At 41.9% G+C, this 24,800-nt stretch overlaps 1 protein-coding gene across 1 annotated transcript in view; it reads left to right on the top strand.

The window, feature by feature from the left end:
• Nucleotides 1-24,800, top strand: part of ptprq (protein tyrosine phosphatase receptor type Q) — a 194,468-nt gene that overhangs the window by 106,896 nt on the left and 62,772 nt on the right. Inside the window, exons 27-31 of the mRNA XM_078568562.1 lie at nucleotides 1,785-2,117; nucleotides 10,339-10,460; nucleotides 12,416-12,602; nucleotides 14,608-14,849; nucleotides 19,894-19,963. Of these exons, the coding sequence (XP_078424688.1) occupies nucleotides 1,785-2,117; nucleotides 10,339-10,460; nucleotides 12,416-12,602; nucleotides 14,608-14,849; nucleotides 19,894-19,963 (954 nt within the window). The remainder of the gene's footprint in view (nucleotides 1-1,784; nucleotides 2,118-10,338; nucleotides 10,461-12,415; nucleotides 12,603-14,607; nucleotides 14,850-19,893; nucleotides 19,964-24,800) is intronic.

Below are 24,800 nucleotides of genomic sequence, written 5' to 3'. Positions count from 1 at the left end.
AATTGGTCTACCACAAAAACTTTCAAGATGTTCAAACAGATAAGTATTTAATTTGTGGCATGATATATTTTTATTACATTTCATTTTATAGGAATTGGAGTGATTTTAGGCAAAATCTAAGATGGTTGTACTTTGCAGAGTGTTGCAATTCATTAGTAGGCCAGTGAAATCCTAGAACACAAAAGAATGAGTTTTGCTCCAGATGCTAGGTTGGGTGGTGCTAATGCGCAAGAATTTGTTCACACTGTGAAAGCAGTTAGCAGAGGAGTAAAACGCTTTCCAGTTTGTACCAGGTAAAAGTAGAATCTGTTTGTGCCTGTTCTGAGGGCAGCAGCAGGTGAGTCGAGGGATGTGGCCATTATTGTAGATAGTATTTCACTTGCCCTTCTACAACCATAACATCATAAGCAAAACAAATTTTCAATGAATCGTCCTCTCACTAATTTCTCAGATACACAGTACTGGGTATTTTGTTTTGCTGGCTTCCCAGAGCATCTTAACTGAGCATATTGATACTTCGGATCAAAGCTGCATTTCCTGTTCCTCACTTTTGGTGTGGCGCAGTAAACCAGTGGAGATGAGCCTGAAGTTCAACATTAAAGGGGGAGAAAGAATCACGTGAGTGATTGGTGGGATAAAGGGGCAAGAAAACATTCCTTCTGGCTCCACAAAAATAAAAAAAAAACAAAACTTACCTTTTCCAGGAGCAGCTTTGAGCAGTTCCTTTAACAATTGTTGCTTAGACCACTTAGGGCTCTGTACTATTGAGCACAGCACGCACAACAAATATTTCGCCCATTGGTATTCAAAAATGCCATCTGATTCCTAATTCATAATAGCTCATGGGACTCCACGTTATCATCTCCATATTAGGTGCAGTATAGCGATACATGAAGACTTACTTTGTAGAATCTAGCTCTTAAGGCATTTGAAAGTGAAAATTGCGATACTTGAAAACAAAAGGTGTTTTCCATATTCCACCCAACTTTATCCAATTAATGTGTTAGTTTATTAATCTTCATCAAGATGTGAGATCCTGCACATCTTAACAGGTTATTTAATATTTTACCATAATTTAATTGTTATCTGGACAAAGTAAGCAACCTGTATTGAGTCATTTCTACTTTCTTTGCAATCAAAACATATTTTCATAGGATAATGCCTTTTCTAGCATATAACAATATGTATTCACTCCAGCATGCATAAGGTCCTTGTCATACAATTAATTATTTTCAAGTGGAGTGACTGTTAAAACAGGTTTTCACACAGTAATTGGACGAATGACTACCCAATTTTCTTTCCATGATTTTGGTTGAGGGAGGATTGTTGAGCAGGATATCAGAGAATTGTCTGCTCTTCACATAGTACAATGGGATGTTTAATGTCCAGCAGAACCACAGGACAAGCCTCAATTTTGCATTCAACAAAAGATGACATCTCCAGTAATGGGGCATTCCTTCATTAATGCACTGTAGTGTCAACCTAGTTTCACATGGTTTAAACCCATGATCTGATTCAGATGTAAGTACTATCAACTGAACCAAGTTGACACATGAAGAGTCATACGGACTCAGAAGGTTAACTCTACTTCTCTCTCCACAGATGCTGCCAGAACTGCAGAGTTTTTGCAGCATTTTCTGTTTTGATTTTGGATTTCCAGCATCCGCAGTATTTTGCTTTCATCAAATTGTCATTTTAGTTTGATTGCTGTTCAGATTGAATGCAATTGCTTCTTCATAGGTTGGTAAAACAGAAGCAATGATTAATGTAATTGTATTTTTCAGTTCCAAGTGCTCCCAAGGATCCAGAGATAGTTGGCATTCAATCAACCTTTATTATTTTGAGATGGACGCACCCTGATATTATCCCAGGTTATTTAAGGCTTTTCAGGATTATTATACAACTACGCTCTGCCTTGTGCGTGGACTGGGAAACTCAAGAATGCATTGAAGCTGAGCAAATTGACGATCGTAACATTGATAATGATAATGACACCATGGAGACAATGGTACCCGGGTTAAAGAAATTCCGATGGTACCGATTTAGAGTTGCTGCTAGTACAAATGCTGGACTTGGAAACTATTCAACTTGGATTTCTACAAAGACAGCTGTTGGCTGTAAGTATAGATTGAAATGACTCTCAAATTATAATAGCAGTGTTCATTTTGCTGAAAGTTCATTATTTTTGTATTAAAATTAAATGTTATACTCCTCATTCAATAAATAATTTCCCTCTCGTATGACTTAACCATCACTGACAAAAAAATGATGTTGAAGGAAACCCTCTGGATTTTCAGGCTATTATCTCTTAAGAAAAATATTCTGATTACTTTGTGAAGTATTTTAAGTACACAGAAATCAATGTGCAAAATATACCTGAGCATAAAAGCTAATGCCAGAGTGAAGCTTTATGTAAAATGGCTGTTTTGTTTGTTTCTGTGTCATAAGTCATTCCTTTATATTTAAAAATATTAGAATTGGATTTATCTGTAACATTGGGAGTACATAGAATAATTTATGAAAAAGATGTAACTGATAAAAAGAACTATACATTTATTGATGAAATAATTGACATAAATTCAAATATTTCTATGAAATGGTTATCAACATAAATGGCAAGCATGACTTGTCTATTAATGGATTGCCTTAAACTGTTGTGAGGATGAGTCACAAAACGATATGTCATCCAGATTTATCTTATAGCAAACCTGTTCTAGGTACAGCTTCTGTAGCCTAGCATGGAGAGAAAGCAGTAAAGACAGGCCTTGACCTTTGTTACAACCCAAATTCCAATGCAGCAATGGAGGCATGATAATCAGGAAATTACGGTTATTAGTTACAGAAAATGCATTACTGTGGAAAGCAGAGAAACAGTGTTCAGAACAGGAAATGGACAGCTTATCTAAGAATGAGAGAATGAAGATAGAGAGCTCTTACAGGGCAAATTACTGTGATTTATAAGGAGGAGATATAGCAACATCCCTCACCAGTACTTACTGGACTTGATTTAAAACTACCTTAAATCATACTGTGACTGTTCCTGGTGTGCCAACCAAAGTTCATTGAAATTTCTATGAAAGACGTCATACTAAACATATTTTCGAGTCAGAATTTTTCTTGAAATAAAATGTTTTTGTTTCATATACATTTTGTTAACTGATAGTGTTTGTGAAAATCAGAAGAACCTGGACTTACCTGAAAATTTGAACTGATACAGCAATGTAAGAAAGGTGAAATGTTGATTTTCCAGTGCCAAAATTCAAAGAAGTCACATTGTGCTTGAATTTCCTTGGCCTTTTTTACTGATTCTGTGAAACCTCTGAATAAACCTGTGCCTCACCTGGAAAAATATACTCCTTTCAAGATGTCCTGGGACCTGCACAACATAAACCAGAAAGCAGGATGGGCGTGCATATGCCAGGCCACTAAAGGAGAGCAGCCCACTTCACCTTTGTGAACAGGAAAGGATTGCACGTCATGAATATGCAGATAGTTTGTGACACCACTCAGACGATCGTTCCTATTGACACCCAGTATGTGGGAAGCTGCCATGACACTTTCATTCTCTGGCATTTGGTCATCCCTGACCTCTTAAGGAATAAAACCGTATCAAGAGATGACAATTGGGAAAGAAGCAATGTCTCCTATTGCCATAGTTGATGATTCAATCTGACTATCCCGAATAGAAGCAGAGGAGTGGTACAGTGAGGCACATGCAGTTTCCAGGCTGATACATAAGGGGACTGTTGCCGCTACCTGAACAGGTCAGGTGGGGATCTACGATATGCAATAGGCAACAGGCTTCTGGATTGGAGCCACTGTTTGCTGCATTTCTGGAGGGTGCTGCAGGTCTTGTCCCCCATGTTCATGGTGGCCTGAGGTAGAAAGCCAGAGAAGTGCTATCTAGTGCTGTCAGAGAGACACATTTCAGCCATTGCCCAGAATTGGGAGTTACTGGTGCATCCTTCATAATTTTGCTGTCAAGGAAGGGCTGCAGGCTGAAGAGGATGCACTGGTTCCAGAGGATTCTAAACTTCAAAGAATAGGACATCAGGATGACGTCCGCTCAGAGGAGAATTTACTGACAGGTGCAAAGGAGATGTACTCTTATAAGTACTCTCTTTGTGACTTAGACTACCTGGACATTGCAGACTGACCTCTTTCTTCCAACGATTAGCTAAAGAGGAACTCCTTCGAGAAAATACCCATTTTACCATGTAACAACACATTTATCCTGCCCTATTTATCCTGTTTTGACTTTGCCAACAGCCGTCATCTGAATTAATAGGTCATCACCAAATGAATGCTTCTTTTCCAGCACGATTGTACAGTACTCTCCATGAATATCAAAGTACAACACAAGTGCACAGTTATTTTCTTTCAATATTTTCAACCACTCACTCTATTCTTTCCTAGCACTCTGCTTCTCCCAGAAGTCTACACGTGTTCTAGTAGCAAGTGGGGGCTTGGAATGCAGGAAATCTTTGGTTCCCCCTGCTCTACAAAAGAATCGTTGTGCCGGAACAATCGTAATCTCATGGCAACAGGCTTCTGGATTAGAACCACTGTTTGCTGCATTTCTGGAGGGTGCTCCAAGGCAGCCTGGTCTTGTCCCCCATGTTCATGGTGGCCTGAGGTAGAAGGCCAGAGAAGTGCTATCTAGTGCTGTTAGAGAGACACGTTCCGGCCATTGCCCATGGATCTGTGGCTCCAGGGATCAGTTCAATATCTAGTCTAATGGTAGCAATTGGAAGTCTTGTTTCATGGTACATTCTAATCGGCCCCTATTTCCTTCAGAACTGCAGTTTGCTCTTGTATCGATGTGCTGGCACCGACTAGTCTTTGACTTTTTTTTAGCTGAAAATCTGCTGCAGTGGTGTTTGCAAAGAAGACAAAACTTCTATGAACTTACCACAAGTGAGAGCTGCAAATTCAGTCATCCTATCTGTCAGTTGCTGCACATCCTGGGTGATTGTCCATAGAACCTGTATGTAGGTATGATATCCTTCAAACATCATCTTTTCAGGCAATGTGGCCCCCACATGTCTAATGTCATAGGTAGCCATTTCCTCAGTTTCTGCTAGGAACAAGGCACAACCTCTCCCATTACCCACCCCTGCCCAGTGAATCACCAAGTGCCAATTCTTCACTACTTACATATTACTCCCTCAGGGGAACCACTCTGAACTGATCCCTGGGAGAGAGGAAACAAGTACTACAAGTGGTAAATTGGAGAGGTTTGGTGCAACGGAAGACACGGCAGGATACAGTAATTGAAGATAGTGGATGGGCTGGTCTTTGTCCCCCTCCTCACCTCTGAAAGCCTTTACAGAAACATGGCTGCAAGATAACAAAGGGCAGAATCTTCTGGTCGGCATGTGGGGTCTGCCCCCGCACGCCGATGCGTAAAATGACGCGTGGTGACATCGAGTGTGCATCCCGACATCACCGCATGTCATTCCGATCTTTAGTTCGGCGGACGCGCACCGGAGTCAGATGCGCACCCGCTGAACTGTCAAAGGCCTATTAAGGCCATTAATCAACTAATTGAAGTAGTTGTCAGGGCTGCCCATCCAACCTTAAGCTTGGTGGGCAGGCGAAGAGCCCAGGCAGCCTTCACGTTTTTCATGGAACTTCATCCGCGGACGGGATGAGGTTTCATGAAGGGTTTATAACTTTAATAAAAATTTTTATTAAAATTCATTGACGTGTCTCAGCTCATGTGACACTGTCACGTGAGGGGACATGTCTGAATAATTTTTTAAATTCTTTTTTTCAAGATTTCATAATCAAATTAATCTCCCTGAGGCAGCTCTGTGCCTCAGGGAGGTTTCTGCGCTCCCCAACTCTCCCTCCTCCCCCTGCCCGCACAGGTAGCGCTGAGCGCTTCGGGTGCACGTCACGCTGGGCGGGCCTTAATTGGCCCGCCCACATAAAATGGCGGCGCACAGCCAATCATGGGCGGCAATCAGCTGCACATCTGGCCGCACCCACTCCGGCCCAGCCCGTCCGACGAGGAGAACATCCTCCCCAAGGGCTCGGACCTGAATATTGAAGGGTACATGACAGGAAAGACAAGAAGCTAGGAAGATGTGGAGGGGTAGCTCTGCTAATTAAAGATGACGTTCGTACAATAGAGAGAGATGACCTTAGTTTTAAAGATCAAGATGTAGAATCAGTTTGGGTAGCGGTAAGAAATAATAAAGGTGAAAAGTCACTTGTGGGAACAGTTTAAAAGCCCCCTAACAGCAACCACACTTTAGGATGGAGTATACAGGAACAAATAAGGGGGACTTGTGAGAAAGATACGGTGATAATCATGGGTGATTTTGGGCAGATTGGACGAATCAGATTGGCAAAGGGAGCCTGGAAGATGAATTTACAGAATGTTTTTGGGACACTTGCTTAGAGCAGCATGTGCTAAAGCCAACCAGAGAGCAGGCTATTCTAGAGCTGATAATGTGCAATGAGACAAAATTAATTAATGACTTCATAGTAAAGGTGCCCCTTGGCAGCAGCGATCATAACATGATGAATTTCACATTCAGTTTGAGGCAGAAAAAGGTGGATCTAAGACTAGTGTTTTGAACTTAAATAAGTGCAATTATGAGGGTATGAAGATAGAGCTGGCTAAAGTGAACTGGGAATTTAGGTTCAAGGATAAGTCAACAGAGATGCAGTAGCTTACAATTAAGGAGATATTTCATAACACTCAGCAAAAATACATTCCAGTAAGGAAGACTTTGGGGGAAGGACATGCTATCATCCATGGCTAGCTAAAGAAGTTAAAGATAGTATCAATTTGAAATAAAAAGCATACAAATCCGCGAAGATTAGTGGCAGGTTAGAAGATTGGACAGAACAAAAAAAAAAGAATGGCTAAAAAAAAAATATGGAGGAAGAAATTAGAGCACAAGAGGAAGCTAGTTAGAAATATGAAAACAGATTGTAAGAGTTTCAACAGGTATTTAAAAAGGAAAAGAGTAAGTAAAATGAACGGGTCCTCTACAAAGTGAATCTCGAGAGTTAATAATGGAAAATAGGAAACGGTGGATGAATTGAACAGATATTTTGCATCTGTCTTCACTGTAGAGGATACAAATAACATCCCAGAAATAAGTGTTCACCAAGAGGTGAAAGGGAGGGAGGAACTTAAAACAATTACAATCACCAGGGAAAGGGTACTGAGAAACTTATTAGAACTAAAAGCGGACAAGTCCCCATGTCCTGATGGACTTCATCCTAAGGTCTTAAAAGAAGTAGCTGCTGAGATAATAGATGCATTGGTTTCAATTTCCCAAAATTCCCGATGTTCTAGAAAGGTCCCATCAGATTGGAAATGGCGAATGTAACTCAACTATTCAAGGAAGGAGGGAGATAGAAAGCAGGAAACTGCAGGCCAGTTAGATTAACATCTGTCATGGGAAAAATGCTGGAATCTATTATTAAGGACGTTATAGTGGGGCAGTTAGAAAATCTCAATGCAATCAGGCAGAGTCAAGATGGTTTTGTGCAAGGGAAATTGTGTTTGATTAATTTGTTGGAGTTCTTTGAGGAAGTAAGAAACAACGTGGATAAAGGGGAAGCTATGGATGTGGTGTACTAAGATTTCCGGAAGGCATTTGACAAGATGCCACATCAAAGGCTACTACACAAAATAAGAGCTCATGATGTAGGGGATAACATATTAGCATGGATAGAGGATTAGTTTGTTAACAGGAAACAGAAAGTAGGCACAAATGGGTCATTTTCGGGTTGGAAAGATGTAATGGGTGGAGTGTCATAGGGACTAATGCTGGGCCCTCAACTATTTACAATCTATTAATAACTTGGATGACGGATCAAATGTATGGTTGCTTCATTGTGTAAATTTTTGGTCTCCTTGCTTGAGAAAGAATTAGAAGCAGTTCAGATAAAGTTCATTCGACTGATTCCTGGAATGATGGGGTTATCTTATGAAGAAAGGTTGGACAGGTTGGGCCTATATCCATTGGAGTTTAGAAGAATGAGAAGCGATCTTATTAAAATATATAGGGCTGAATTTTACGTTGATCGGGTGGACGTGTGCCCGACCCAATCGGGCGTGAAATCGCGAGCATCCCAACATCATCACACGATATTTCGCTTGGCGGGCGCGTGCATAAGTCGGATGTGTACCTGACAACAATTAAGAGGGTATTAACGGCGCAATTGTCTGCTATCTTTCACTGTCCATCCAACCTTATGGTTGGCAGATGGGCGAATTGGCCAGGTGGCCTTTACATTTTTCATGAAACCTCATCCAAGGGCTGGATGAGGTTTCCGTTATGAAATGAAATTAAAATAGAAATATGTGGGCAGCATTTTTATCATCTATATTTTCAGGTGCCTGATTGTGATGCTCGGACATTTTTTTTCTGCTTTTTACAACTTTATTGGAACATTTTCGGGTCTGCAACTCCCTGAGGCAGCTATCAGCGCTCGCCTGTGCCCGCGTTGATGTCATTAATTGGCCAGCCAGAGTGAAATCGCAGTTGGGGGCTGATTGCAGTTGGTGGTCCGTTTCCTGGCCGATCCCGAGCCCACCGGTCGTGCCCACCCGTTGAGCTAAAAATTCAGACCATTGGATCCTTAGGGGCTTGACAGGGTGGATGCGGAAATAATGTTTTTCCCTTGTGGGAGAGACTAGAACTAGGGGATGCAGAATAAAAATAAGGGATCTCCCATTTAAGACAGAGATAAGGAGAATTTTTTTGTCTCAGAGGGCCATGAGTCTGTGGAACTCTCTTATGCAGATGTTGGTGGAGGCAGGGTCATTGAATATTTTTAAGGCTGAATTAGATTGACTCCCTTGTCAATCAAGAATCTAAGGGTATAAGGAGTAAGAAGAAAAGTGGAGTTGAGGCCACAGTCAGATTAGCCATGAGCTTTTTGAATGGCGGAGAGGCTTAAGGGGCCGAATGGCCTACTCCTGCTCCTAATTCATATGTTTGTACCATCATCTTCATACACAATTAAGGAAGAAAAATAATCCCAGCTCCTCTTCCTTTTCCTAATTGTTATCATCATCATCTTCCTTGTTACTGTGCTGTACTTGCAGAAAGAAAATGGCAGAGGTGAAAATGGTTGACCATTATCTCCCTCAGGATTAAAGAAGTAGAGGAAGGGGATGGAAGATTGTGGTTGTGTTATTCTTCATAGGGTGCTGAGGCATCAGTGTGTGTGCTCAGTTACTAACCTGTGGCCAGAAAGGTACCATTAATCATATCATCACCCAAGAAATAATGGAATGAATGTCCACAAACTGCATGGCCTTGTTTTCAAAGAGGGGGGCAGGAGGTTTGAGGGTGGGTAAGACTCCTCCATAAGCCTGCATTTGGTGGTCATTGTGCACCAATTTTTTTGCTAAATGATAATTAAATCACAGCAAGGCTGGCTTTTGAGTTGTGCCAAGTGGTGTGGAACAGGTGAAGACATAGATGCAGGTATAGTATGAATGTTAAAATGGAGGAAGGGTTTTCTTGCGTTAGGGGAACTTTGTTGCCAGGATAGTGTGTTAGAGTTGCCCTTAGCCAGGGAACCTTTTAATTTCCGCACATTGTTGACTATATGTAGTTAAAAATATAATTGACAACACATAAAATGATTTACAAAAACTATTTAAACTTATCCATGAATTGCCCAATTCCTGTAGGCAATCTATCCAACAAGTTTTTACTCCAGTGGTGCTTCATTTCTCAAGGGCCTAGAGCTTGGGCTTTTGTTCCATTCTTACCAGTTTTCATCTCTATCTTCACTCTTAATGCATGCACATTCCATCAATACCCCTTCCTGCTGCTTTGCACGTGCAAAACTAAATCCCTGTTCTGTTGACTCATGCCTGACTTTAGTTTGGTTCCTTTATTTACATGAGCAGAGACATGGCAGATCCATTCCTGTCCCAGTAAATTAAACAAAACAGAATAGTGTTCCTTTCCATAATGTCCATTTTTTATGAATTCTGTTGAATTTTGTAATAAACATTCTGGAGAATTACAATTTTAATCAATAATTTCTTGTATATTTATAATTAATATTGTACTGAATTAAAGTCCTGTGCATTGTAACAAAATTGGCTTGTAGCATTTTGGCTCATACACTACTCCTGAAGTGTTGTTCATTGGTTTCGTTTGTTCCCAACTGTAGAGTCAGATACATCTTCTAATCCACAGCAAAAAATATAATTTTAAATCAGATCGTAATTGCTACATATGGATAATGTTTACTCTTGATTTTTCTTCTTAAATGTGTTAGTATTGTGCAGCATGGCATTGTTAATCTTAAACTATTCTTTGAGAAGAAGTATTTTTACTTCTGCAGATCCAGACAGTCCACCTGAAAATGTAACTGTTACAGTAAAATCCTCTGACACCATTGAGATTGGCTGGGAAGAGCCTACGATTATCACAGGTCCAACCTCTTATCTAATAGATGTAACACCGGTAAGGGCTTTGCTTTGACTGGCACAAGAAAATGAAATCCATTTGAGACTTGTGCCATGCCTGTTTAAAAAAAAAATGCTACCACAAAGTTCCCCTGAAATTTCTCAAATGAACAAATAGTCATTTTCTATCCTTAATGAGCTGTTTGGATGAATTGAAAATCTTGCTATTGCAGTTCTGTGGATAATTAGTTTAAATTGTTTGTTTTTCCATGGAACGTTATACCTTTCAACATTTAAAAACATCATCCTCCTTGTTTAATTTATTGTTAATTTCTTACCCCTCTTTTTAATATTTAGGCCTAGTTGCCTGTTGTGCGGCTCTTGCCTATACGAATTTTGAGTCACTGTCAAGGCGTGTACCCCAACAGGCCAGGTACTTTCACGCTACTACGGTTCATGTGTGTCAACCACGGCTTGATTGGTAGCACTCTTGCCTCTGAATCACACAATTCTGGGTTAAGGTCCCACTCCAGGGCTTGAGTACAAAAATCAAGGTTGACACTCCAAGGAGCACTGCACTCTTGGAGGTGCAGTCTTCTGGTTGAGTCGTTAAGCTGAGGCACCATCTCCCTGCTTGGGTGGAAGTAAAAGATCCCAGGCACTACTTATTTGAAGAGCAGTGGAATTATAGCTGGTGCCCTGGCCAATATTTATCCTTCAATCAATATCACCAAAAGAAACAGATTATCTGGTCATTGTCACAATGCTGTTTGTGGGAGTTTGCAGAGCACATATTGGCTGCCACATTTCCTACATTACAACAGTGACTACACTTCATAAAGTACTGCATTGCTTGTGAAGCGCTTTGAGAAATCTGGTGGTCATGAAAAAGCACTATATAAATGCAAGTCTTTCTTTTCTTTATCCTTCCATAAGTGCAATTAGCTGGCCTTTACTTTGGATCACCATGTCACCAAACAGCCAAATTTGGAAATGGATTCTATAGAAAATCGTTGGTGTGAACCTGTACCCTACAGCTCACTGGCATTGATTGTAATCCCACCAAATTGCCACCAAGCTATGAAATAGTTAATTTTCAAATGTAGCTGTTTTCAGCTAATTTGTAGAAACTAAAGGCTTAGGTATCTAAGTTTGTGCTATTGGCAGGGAGCCTACCCCACCAGCTGCGCAAACTTGGAAAGTCATCCCTAGTGCATGCATTAAAAATTTTATTTTAAGAATGTAAACTTTAATAAATAATTCCTTTGAATTAAAGGCTATAGTTATGCATATTAACTTAAAATCTTGGGAAAAATAGAAGTAGTCTTTTTTAGCGTTATGTAATGATTGTTGAATTTGTCATGACAGTGTTCTAACAAATGACTTCTGCAATTAGAGAAAAATGTTTTGATTGTGTAGGAAATAAAAGCCTGGTTAGTGCGTTAATAATTTCAGTCATGGTCAGACCTCAGTAGAGTTAGAGGCATATCTGCCAAGATTACAATGTAACACCATTACACAACTTTAGCTGATCAAATACTTCAGCAGCTGCACTTGAGTACAAACAGTGCCTAGTAAATAGACTACAGCCAAGTGAGCCAAACATGGACTAAATGAAGCAATGTGAATATTGATAAAATAATTTTTATATGACCTGTAGTAATTGTGATAAAAAGCTATTTGTAATTCAAAATGTTTTTCAGCTCAGTTTCATTAATACTTTATAGCAAAGTAAGAGATGCAATTCTTTCAGATTTTAATGAAGCCAGGAAATTGAAACAAGCAAGATTATTGACTTAAAAATAGTTTTAAGTGTAACTTTGATTCAATTTCATTGAGAGATGGAACCACTATTTAAAAGTCATTCACTCTATTGGAAACATAAAAACGCAGAAGGAAAATGTGGCAATAATATATAATCTAGTCTTAGATACATGTTAGTTTGGAAGATCTGTAGAGAGAATCTATGAAGTTAATACATTGCATCAACAATTTATTTTTAAATTCTTACAGATAGATAGTGGGGACTTCAATATGACCATTCTTAGATCAGAGAAACAGAACAAAACCTGTGAGATATCTCGGTTAAAGCCGTTCACAAAATACTCTATAATCGTCATAGCGTTTACTGGCAGGGTGGAAGAGGCCCAGTCTCATGGTAAACCAAGTGAGCCAATCATCGTTAGGACACTCGAAGCTTGTAAGTGTTCTTTAACAATAATATAAATATAAGCTTTGCTTTAAACTATTTTCAGGATCTATATGAATGGGGGTATAATATTTTTGTGTACAGTTTAGGTTTTGTGGCTATAATCTTGCCACTTGCACATAGAACATTAGATGGGCATAACTGAGTTAAAATGTAGAATGGTAAGTGAAATTTAGTCAATAGAAATAGAAGAAAAACAGTGGCACCTTCGGGTTCATGTTATCTGAGTTTCTCGTTTGTTTTTAATGATGATGCTTCTTCCTGTCCTCTCATTTAAATATAATTTCAGCCATTGAATAATCTCCTGCTTTACTTTTAAGCAGCTTACATGACATTCTAGTTTTCCTCTGATATGTGTGTTTTTGTTTTGTCTTTCTTCATCCACTTCCCTTTGTTCTGATTCTTTTTGGACATTGTTTACCATTAATGTTGTGAGCCAGGCAAAGGATTACATCTGAAATGTTAAATTATCTGTCCTCTTCACAGATCTGCCAAAAGTTCCTAGAATTTTGTTTTTATTTCATATTTCCAATTTTTAAAAATTTACATTGATAAAGTTGCCAGTGATGTGCATCCTAAAGATTTATAGGGATCACTTTTATCTCGCTACTAGCCCATTTGTTCTGAACAGTAACAGAACCAAATTGGAGTGGCTGTTAGTCCTGCTGTTATATTGCTGCGTTGGTGTATGTTCTGATTCTCAAATGGACCTAAATCCTGACAGAGGTCCCATCAGAAACAAGTGGCAGCCTTGTGCATCCATGCAAATCAGTTTCAAGTGATGTCACATAGGCCCCAACCACATTTCACCTTATCCCACCTAACTAATGTCATGTTTCTGTCCCTGTCCACCAACCACAGATAGAACAAATTAGGAGGTGGCTACTCCTAGCAATACTTAAAAGGGCTGGTGCTTTAATGAGACATTTTCTGACAGTCGCTTATGGATTTCCCACCCTAATGGAATTTAAAGCTTGTATAGTTGTTGTTGCAGGTTCTGCACTCATATCATATCATATCTTTCTGCTCCAAACAAAAATGCACCCTTTTTAAGATGCTAGTGGTCAATGCCACTTTACATCTTTATTATTTTGCTGGTTTTAAATTCACTAATTTCACACTCCTAGGGCTGAATCTAATAGCCATGGAAAGGGTCCTGTCCATTAGCCCTAAAGTTGATAGCAACCCGGCTACAGCCATTTCCAGGATCCCCAACAGGATTAAGTGTTAATCAGGCAGTTAACTGCCTGGTGTGGGGTTCCGTACCTTTAAGGGCGAAGATCCCACCTCCTAGAGCCGCTGTAAAATTTGAGGGCCCACAGCCTCAGCTGTTCATTATCAGCAATGCCATTGGAAGCAATGGCCAGTGCTGGGACTGCAGCAGGCCCCAGAGCAACAGCCATGAAGAAGGCCCCAGAGGATAGATGAATGGGGTAGGCTCGCCGGGGCCAGTCAGGCAGGTCCCGGCAAGGAGGTTGTGTCGGTGTTGGAGGGCATGAGTGAGGGGGGATGGAAGAGGGGGGGGGGTGTGGGGGGGTGGTGGCGTGTGCGGGTGCCATCTCAGCAGGGTGGCACTTGCTGCTGAGGGGGCCCTCTGTGGGCCACAAGGTGCCTGATCACCCCTGAGCCCACAAGGTAGTCGCCAGGTTATACCTGGGCTAGAGAATCAGTGCTGTTGTTCTGTAGCCATACGGCAGCTTCTTATTGGTATTGCAGCATCAGTCAATTTACCATAAAGGGTAATTGTCTGACTTTATGTTCCCAGCAAGGAGCCTTGCTCACCAAAAGCACATAGCAGGAATTCAGGTGCTAACTGTGCATGGTTCTAAATTAATGGTTATAAAATCATACACTGTTCATATTTCTAATATGTATCTCTGTCAACTGGGCTCCTCGCTGGAAGCACAAAGTCAGAAAATAACCATCTTCTCCCCTATCTTTTCAAAGATTGAGCTTTGGATGCCAAAATAACCCACCAAATCCTACATTTTTTCAGTGCCGAGAGATGCACCACGGAATTTTACCCTTCATAAGATACCAGATGAAGTGACAAAGGTTTATGCATCTTTCTTGCCGCCATCTATGCCAAATGGTAATGTTCAGGGTTACCAGGCCGTTATTTACAAAGAAGGAGTAACTTCTGAACTCCGTGTAAACAACCTGAAAATTGTTGAAAACAACCAATCACTCACTGCTGTCATAGAAGGGCTGAAAGGTGGAAATACATACACCATACAGGTAAGAGCCACTTTTTATTATTTTAGTTTGAATAAAAAAGCTTCTAATGTCACAAATAAGATTATGGCTCAAACCTGCTGGTATCTCGATTGTTGGAGACTGGCTGTACCCCCAAGATGCGCTATGGGACTCTTCAGAGGTTGCTCTACTCCCAACTTCCCCCGCGACCCCGACGACCTCACACCACCCAACCTGACTAGCCCCCAGCACCCGACTCGTCCCTGGCCCCCCCGACTCCCCCGCCGAACTGACCTGACTGGCCTCGGCCACCCCACCCCCTGAAACCCCGACCTGATCCGATCTCACCACCCTACACAGCTATCCCCGAAGCCTCTTACCTCACCCACCCTACCCACTTACACACCTGCACATTCAACCATTCACTCAGTAACACACTGAGAAGCTTTGGGACATTCAAACTCTTACCAGAATACGGCGACTAAAAATGGGCATGGCTTCTGCACTGGTTCTCTCCGATGTTCCCTCGGAGGTTCCCTGAGCCGAGGGAGTTCTGGAAGATCCTCCTTTGGAGGATCAGCCAGAAAAATCGGAGGAAGGTAAGTGGGCAGCTTTTTGTCTGATCAGGGTTGGAAACAGGGGTTCCGACCCTGATCTGAAGATTTGGGCCTATGAAACACACTTATGCATTGTTACAATACATTTGGTAGGAAAAGTGACAAGGCCACATACTCTTTGGAAAATAAGGGCAGAATATTATGTTCGGCTGACACCCCCAGTGTAAAATGACATGCAATGATGTCGGGCATGCGCCGGAGTCAGCTGCGCATCCGCCGATAATTAAAAGGCCTACTCAGGCCATTAACAAGGTAATTAAATTCAAATTTACGCTGCCGGTCCAACCTAATGGTTGATGAGTGGGCGAAAAGGCCAAGCAGCCTTTACATTTTTTAGGAAACCTCATCCACAAGCGGGGTGAGGTTTCCTAAAGCAATAAACGTTAAATAAAAACTACATTTTTGAATTAAAAACATGTCCCAGCTTATGTGACAGAGACCCTTAAGAAGGGCAATTAGAGATGGGCAATAAATGCTGGCCTAGCCAGCGATGCCCACATCCCATGAATGAATAATTAGAAAAAATATGGGGACCAAAACTGTACACAGTACTCCAGGTGGGGCCTCACCAACACCCTGTACAGTTGTAACAAGACTTCCCTATTTTTAAACTCCAACCCCCTAGCAATACAGGCCAAAATTCCATTTGCCTTCTTAATTACTTGCTGCACCTGCATGCTAACTTTTTGTGTTTCATGCACAAGAATACCCAATGCTGCACTTTTTTGGAGCGTCTCTCGATTTAAATAATAGTCTGCCTTTTGATTTTTCCTACCAAAGTGCATGACCTCACACTTTCCTATATTAAACTCCATCTGCCAAGTTTTTGCCCACTCACGCAACCTGTCTATATCCTCTTGCAGACTCCTTACGTCCTCATCCCAACATGCCCTCCCACCTATTTTTGTATCATCAGCAAATTTGGATACATTACATTCTGCCCCCTCCTCCAAGTCATTAATATGGAATAATTGAGGCCCAAGGACTGATCTTTGTGGCACTCCATTAGTTACGTCTATCCAATCTGAAAAAGACCCATTAATCCTGACTTCCTGTCTTCTGTGTGTTAACTAATCCTCAATCCATGCTAATACATTACCCCCAATACCATGAGCCCTTATCTTGTGCAATAACCTTTTATGTGGCACCTTATCGAATGCCTTCTGAAAATCCAAATACACTACACCTACTGGTTCCCCTTTATCAACTCTGCTTGTTATATCCTCAAAGAACTCTAGCAAATTTGTCAAACATGATTTCCCTTTCACAAAACCATGTTGACTCTATTTGATTGCATTAAGCTTTTCTAAATGTCCTGCTATTTCTTCCTTAATAATGGACTCTAGCATTTTCCCAATGACAGATGTTAGGCTGACTGGCCTATGGTTCCCTGCTTTTTGTCTCCGTCCCTTCTTGAATAGGGGCGTCACATTAGCACTTTTCCAATCTGCTGGGACTCTCCCAGAATCCAGTGAGTTCTGGAATATTTCAACCAATGCCTCCACTATCTCTGTAGCCACTTCCTTTAAAACACTTGGTTTCAGTCCATCAAGTCCTGGCAACTTGTCTGCCTTTAGTCCCATTAGTTTCTCAAATACTTTGTCCCTCGTGATAGAGACTGTTACAAGATCTTCCCTCCCATTAGCTCCTTGCTTATCTGATATCTTTGAAATGTTTTAGTGTCCTCCACTGTGAAGACCAATGCAAAATATGGGTTTAAATTACCAGCCATTTCCCTGTTCCCCATTATCAATTCTCCAGTCTCATCCTTCAAGGGTTCCATGCTCACTTTGGCTACTCTCATTTTATATACCCGTAGAAGCTCTTGCTTCTGTTTGTTTTTATATTTCTTGCCAATTTACTTTCACAATCAATTTTCTTCCTTTTTATTAGCTTTTTAATCATCCGCCACTGGCTCCTAAAAATTTCCCAATCCTCTGGCCTGCCACTAGTTTTCGCTGCTTTATATGCCTTAGTTTTTGATTGGATGCTCTCCTTGACCACCTTTGTTAACCACAGGTGGTTCATTCTTCTCATCGAGTCCTTCTTTTTGACTGGGATAAATTTTTGGTGAGTGTTATGAAATATCTGCTTAAATGTCTGTCACTGCTCATCCACTGTCCTTCCCCTTAGTCTATTTTCCCAGCCCGCTTTAGACACCTCCTTCTTCATACCTCTGTAATTCCCCTTATTTAAGTTGAGGACACTGGTTTGAGATCCGAGTTGCTCGCCCTCAAACTGAATTTGAAATTCTACCACGTTGTGATCATTACCCCCTAGAAGATCCTTAACTACGGGATCTCTTATTAATCCAACCTCATTACACATTACTAGATCTGAAATAGTCTGTTCCCGGGTAGGTTCTGCAACGTATTGCTCCAAGAAATAATCCCTGATGCACTCTATAAATTCGTCTTCCATGTTGCCCCTGTCAATCTGATTTGTCCAGTCAATATGCAGATTAAAATCACCCATGACAATTGTAGCGTCCTTCTTACACGCCTCCATTATTTCCCAATTTATACTTTGTCCTACAGTGAGGCAACTCTTCAGGGGCCTATTGATGACTACCACCTGTGATTACTTCCCCTTGCTATTCCTTATTTCCACCCAAACTAATTCCACATCACGATCTATTGCACCTATGTCACTATTCACCACCACACTGATACCTTCCTTTGTTAACAAAGCTACCCCACCGTCTTTTTCCCTTTTGCCTATTTTTCCAGAATGTCAAACACCCTTGAATATTGAGTTCCCAGTCTTGGTCATGCTGCAACCATGTTTGTAACAGCTATCAAGTCATATCCATTTATTTCTATTTGTGCCGTCAACTCAACTGTCTTGTTATAAATGCTGTGTGCATTCAGATAAAGAGCCTTAAGCTCTGACTTTTTACCATTATTACTCATTCTGGTTCTAATTGTGCAGAAATTATATTCTCTTCTACTTTTTTCTGCTCCTTCCTGTCACACTTTGATTATCGTTCGCCTCTTCATGACCATGCGCTTTTGCTCTCTCGATTGTTTTTGATTTTCTAAACTTTCCTTCAATTGAACCCTCCCCCCAACCACTAATTAGTTTAAAGCCCCATCTACAACCCTAGTTATACAATTCGCCAGGATATTGGTCCCAGCATGGTTCAAATGAAGCCCTTCCCTACATAACAGTTCTTTCCTTCCCCAGTACTGGTGCCAGTGCCCCATGAATTGGAATCCACTTCTCCCACACCAATCTTTGAGCCACGCATTTACCTCTCTAATCTTATTTACCCTGCGCCTACCTTAACCTATGGTGCTGAACACTGTGCTATCATCAGCGAACATCATCACTTCTGACTTTGTGATGGAAGGGATGGTCATTGATGAAATAGCTGAAGATGGTTGGGCCTTGGACACTACCCTGAGGAACTCCTGCAGCAATGTCCCAAGACTGAGATGGTTGATTAGGTCGGGTAAATAAGGTTCCCAATGCAAATCCAGCTTTAACTGAGGTGGGAGGGTGGGCAGAGTATCAGTGCAGTCCCAGAAAATGGGTTGGGACTTCAACTACGATTAAGAGGCTCTGAACTTCATTGTCATTCGACTTTCCTTTAACTGTGTTTAGCTGGGAAACCGGGCAGTTACACCCACGCAATAGCTTACTGGATGCAGGGGGTCTGTGCCTTTATATCTACCTCCCAGAACCAGCGTACCTGCCTGAGCAATCCATGAGGCCACTGCCTATCACTTCCCACAAGCTGAACCAAGTCCTCTGATTTCCCCTCCCTCTCCTGGGGGCTTTTAGCCTCCCACCCTCTGGTCTCCCCTACAGGCCATTAAAATACACTCCTCCATCCAGGCCTCTGATTCCCCCCCCCCCCCCCCCCCCCCCCCCCCGGACCTCTTTCCCCTCATCCCCAGGCTTGGCCCTGCTCTGAAAACCCCCACCACCCAATTGAGCCACCCCTCGCCTCCCCTCCAATCGACCCCCTCCCTCCAGGGATTGATCCACCCTTTAACCCCTGGCTAGAATTGACAACTACCCCCTCATCCTCTGCCAAGACCCTCCCATACAGACCTGACTTGTCCTGCAGCCTTCAACGTCCTGTTGCCCTTCCAACTAAAAGCCAAGCTTGTAAATCAGTTGAAGTCCCACAGCAAGCAGAGTAATTCCAATCTCTGGGTCCCCCATGGCATTCTGACTCCCCCAGCTCCGAATGGGTCAGGTGAGTAAAAGTTCTGGCCTATGTTTCTGTTTATATATGTGTGGAATATGATTAGTTGAGATCAGCACATTTCACTATATCAAATAATTATACTGAACATTTTTAAGCTCCCTTTTAGTATTCCAAAATATTTTGATTTAATCCTTCGAAGGGGCCTGTGATGCGGAATGAGATCACATTTTAGCAGCTTGATATTTGTTAAGGTTTATCCATCTGCCTGAGTGAATTTCCTTTATTTAAACGCCAGTTCTTTTTTTCCAAGGTCCGTGCTGTTAATGGAGCTGGCGTTGGTCCACAAACATCAGAACAGAAAGTAACGATGGATGTGAAAGGTAGGTATTTTTGCTATCTTTTATCTAATTTGCTTCTCAAGCATTGCAGTTATACCCTCCGTGTAACTGAGTGCAAAAGTACTAGGGGTAACAGCAAGAATACATATGAGAACACTTTCTGGTCATTAGTAGCATGCCTCTCTTGCCAAAGACTCTAGACACAAAATGCTTTGGTCCAATTTCTCAAAGTCCCCTGCCAGCGCATTTCCACTCATGGTTTTTGTAAACCCACCTTCTGAAAGCACACACAAAGGACCATAGGCATGGATTTTTTTTTTCACTGACTGACAGGGCAACAAGGCCGTGGTCAATGCATCAATTACCTAGGCAAGTGGCCTTGTTGCCTTAATGTTCTTATTGATGTACCTGCAATAGCTTTCTTTCTAACTTGTGCCATATCCTTTGGATCACTGAAAGCACCAACTGAATGGAAGAGAGAGAAATATGAAAGCCTTCAGAGTTATAGGCCTGGATTTTCGTGGAGTCAGAATGATTCCGAAGCCATTTAAAAATTGCGGGCAGGACCCGATTCCGGGATTCCCGTCCCATTCCCAGCGCCCCCAATATGCGCTGGCAATAGACAAGGATGTGGGTAGCAAGCCTGCAGCCCGCACTCCCGATCTGGCCAGTCCATTGCAGGGGCGGGCATCTCCTAGGCCTCTGTAATTATTGTGGAGTCAGGCTAGCTTCTCCATGACTTATGGTTCACGGATCTCAGAGGCATTGTGAACCATAGTCGGAATTCAGGAACCCTTTGAAAGGTATGTTCTAAAGGTCTTACCTATTTCTCCCATGCCTCCTCCATGCTAATTCATACCAATGTATGGCCCTTCCATGCCGATTTACCCATCCCCATTTACCCATGGCCCCTTATAGACTCATGCCAACTCATGCATCCCACCCGTGCCCAATGGTCCCTCGTACCCTCCATGCCAAATTATTTTTTTATTCTTTGACTGGGTATGGGTGCCACTGGCTACGTCAGCATTTATTGCCCATCCCTAATTGCCTTTGAGAAGGTAGTGGTGAGCCACTTTCTTGAACTGTTCAAGCCATGTTGTGTAGGTACACCCACAATGCTGTTATGAAGGGAGTTCCAGGATTTTGACCCAGCGATAGTGAAGGAATGGCGATATAATTCCAAATCAGGTTGGTATGTGGTTTGGAGGGGAATTTGCAGGTGATGGTGTTCCCATTCATCTGCTGCCCTTGACCTTTAAGGTGGTAGAGGTTGCGGGTTTGGAAGGTGCTGTCGAAGGAGCCTTGGTGAGTTGCTGAAGTGCATTTTGTAGATGATACACACTGCTGCTACTGTGCGTTGGTGGTGGATGGGGTGCCAATCAAGCAGGCTGCTTTGTCCTGAATGAGTGTTGTTGGAACTGCACTCATCTAGGCAAATGGAAAGTATTTGGGAGAATATCATAAAATTCCTGATTTGAGCTTGTAGATGATGGACAGGCTTTGGGAGTCAGGAGGTGAGTTATGGCCCGTTGATACCTATTCATCCAGTATACACAATGCACAAACCAATGAACCCTATAGTAACAATGGCATATGTGGAACTGTTAAAAGAACACCCATTCACAAATCTTCTTTAAAATAAACTGCTGTCCCTGCAACCCTATAAAATTGTGAATCAATAACAGAAGCTTCAAGCACTTCACACCTTGAGCAAAGTCAACAGTTCTCTCCAGCTGTCAGAACAATTTCCCATTTAGGTAATCCTTTTATGAGCTGAGTTCTCAGCCAAACCTCATTATGTATGCTTGGCTGAGAGCCTTTCTATCGAGGCGTGTGTGACGAGCCAGAAGGGTGCACATTTTCAGGCTGATTATTTAGGACTGAGAAGTGGAGAAATTACTTCACTCAAAAGGTTGGGAATCTTTGGAATTCTCTACATAGAGGGTTGTGAACGCTCTATGTTGAATACATTTAAGGCAGAGATAGACATATTTTTGGTCTCTCAGGGAATCGAGGGATATGGGGAGTGGGCAGGAAAGTTGGTTGAAGTCCAAGATCAGCTATGATCGTATTGAATGGCAGAGCTGGCTCAACAGGCCATATAGTCTACTGCTCGTACTACTTCTGCTTTTGTGCATTCTTGCATATACCTGGGTCTTGCAGTAAATATTTTCTTGCTGCAAACAACGTGTTTTGTAGTTGTCATGATTTATTTGTCATCATATATACAATAATCACTATGAATTGTAGTGAACAATGAACAATGAACAAACTATTGCATACAATATGTTGAGCAACATACTTTATTTCTATTATTCTGAAACCATGACCAGAATTTTACCTCCCACGGGCAAGCACTCATCTGTTCCGCCCAGCTGCGAAATAGTGTGAAATGACGTCGGGTGAGCGTCCTGACATCATTGCGCACTCGCGCAATATCTCACTCGGCAGGCATGTGCAGCAGTTGGAAACATGCCTGCCGACAATTAAACGGGCAGTTAAGCCCATTAAGGAGGCACTTGAAAGTGATTTTTCGTGGCCCATCCACTTTTACGGCTGGCGGACGGGCCAATTGGCCAGGCGGCCTTTACATTTTTTTCAAACCTTGACCCAGGGCGGGATGAAATCTCCGTGGGGAAATAAAATAAAAAGAGATATCTGGGGACTTTTTTTTTATAAGGTGTACTTTCAGGTGCTTGATTGTGCTGCGTGCACATATTTTGCAGCATTTTTGTTGTTTTGTTTATTCTGTGGAGGTCTGCTGTTCTTGAGGCAGCTGTCTGCCTTCAGGGAGCCCAGTGGAAGTGCTCACCAGCATCCAAGGTGATGTCAGCGCCCGCCCCCAACTGGCATGCTGAGCCTTTCTCAGCATGTGTTTCACGCTGGCTAGCTGTTATTTGGCCAGCCAGCGTGAAATCGTGGTCGGGGGCCGATCACAGTCAGGGGCCCATTTCCCATCCGCTCCTGGGGCTGCTGATCACGCGTGCCCAATAAGCGAAAATTTCAGGCCCATGTTTTATGTTCAAAAATTATTTTTGAATTTACTGGCTGGAAACCCCTAGTTAATATAAAAAAAAACTCGAAAGCCACATTCCAGTGACTTGGGATTGTAGTCAAAGATGACTGTACATTTGCATCACTGTACCTTCTGCATTCCAAAACTATTGAAATGGAGACAACCTGCCTGCAAAGAAGTACTAGGTACAATTGTCTTGAAAGAGATGAATGGGGGCCATCTCCTATTCCATTAACAAAGTGTCCAAACAATCACTGGATACTCAACTTGGCCAAATGGTACTCTGAGAGAGGAATTCTCAGTCATGATTTAATCCAGGTAACTTCAATACACTAGCCATGACCATATTTGAGTCACTGGGAAGTTGGCGAGAAAAGGTCATGTGACAAGCCAACCCTTTGCGTGTTCTACGTTCTCTGTAGAACAGGACAAGCAACTGAGAAACTGAAGGAACAGGACCTTGAGTGGGTTCCTTCCCGCGCTGTCTTTCCATCCAACTTACAAGCTGAACCCTGTCTGCTGATTTTAGTTATTCAGGTGCCGCAGACAGAGATTTTAAAAATAACTCAACCCACACTGCTGTCTCCATAAGAACAGATAAATCGTCTGGTTACAGCTTTAAACTACACTGACTCTGAAAGCAGCAGGACCACTGAGTGAACGCTGCAGGACCACTGACTGAAAGCAGCAGGATCACTGAGTGAAAGAGGCAGGACCACTGAGTTCAATCTGAAGCCAGCCAAGTCACCAATCTACAAGAGCTGTGTACTCCATTAATTTTACTGGACTCTAAATTATTTAATCTATCCTCCCTACTCTGTATGTTTGTGAACTTCGAGTGTGTGCCCATACGTGTGTGTGTTTGTGTAATTTGTTTTATTTGTTCATGTGATGGGGGCATTGCTAGCTAGGCCAACATTTATTGCACATTCCTAATTGCGCTTGGGAACTGAGTGGCTCAGAGGGCATTTGAAAGACAACCACATTGCTGTGGGTCTGGAGTCACATGTAGGCCAGACCAGGCAAGGACAGCAGATTTCCTTCTCTAAAGGACATTCGTGAACCAGATGGGCTTTTTACAACAATCGACGGTGGTTTCATGGTCATCATTAGACTTTTAATTCCAGATTATTTTATTGAATTCAAATTTCACCATCTGCTCTGGTATGTGCGTGCATGCGTGTGCAAGTCAGTGTTTTATTTTACTCACACGGGATTAAGTAGAATAAAAACTATCCTCTTCATTTTTGAAACTCAGGAAAACCTGTCTGATCATGTCCTTTATGGTCATAGCATGTAAACAGTTAAACACTCACGGAATTGGCAAGTATATCTATTTATTAAAAAAAAACCCTGTTTGTCGTCAGATGAGAAGAGGGGAGTCATTCGACTCCTCGTCACCTGATCATAACAGAAATTTGGGGGCTGTGTACATGATCGAACTCACAGACAAACGAGAACTTAGAACCTGGAAACCAAATTGATCTCTAGAAGTATATTTAAAAAATGTCCATACAGGTTTTCTTGTGGTTTGCTAAACTACATAAGATTTCCACATTCAAGGTCGTACTTTCCTAGAATAGAATGAGGTAACTTGGGACAGTTTAAAATCCCTAACCATTGAACAATTAATAAATGTAGCTTAACGTCTAGAGATAAGTATCTATCCAAAAGCTAGGAAACCCGAACTCCTAAAATGTGTGGCCAACCATTTTGCAATTTAAAGCGAAGCAGATTTAAATATTTACAGTTTGACTGTTCTCTTGACATTTCTCTCGACAGTTCCACTGAATTCGGGCACTTCTTATGCACATTCATATCTAATTTTAACAGTCCTAAAAATAACTCCCCAAAGGGCAC

This window comes from Cetorhinus maximus, chromosome 22 (assembly GCF_964194155.1).
Source record: "Cetorhinus maximus chromosome 22, sCetMax3.hap1.1, whole genome shotgun sequence".
Classification (NCBI taxonomy): domain Eukaryota; kingdom Metazoa; phylum Chordata; class Chondrichthyes; order Lamniformes; family Cetorhinidae; genus Cetorhinus; species Cetorhinus maximus.
The sequence above is the reverse complement of the archived record's forward strand: the minus strand, read 5'-3'. Positions and strand labels throughout refer to the sequence as shown.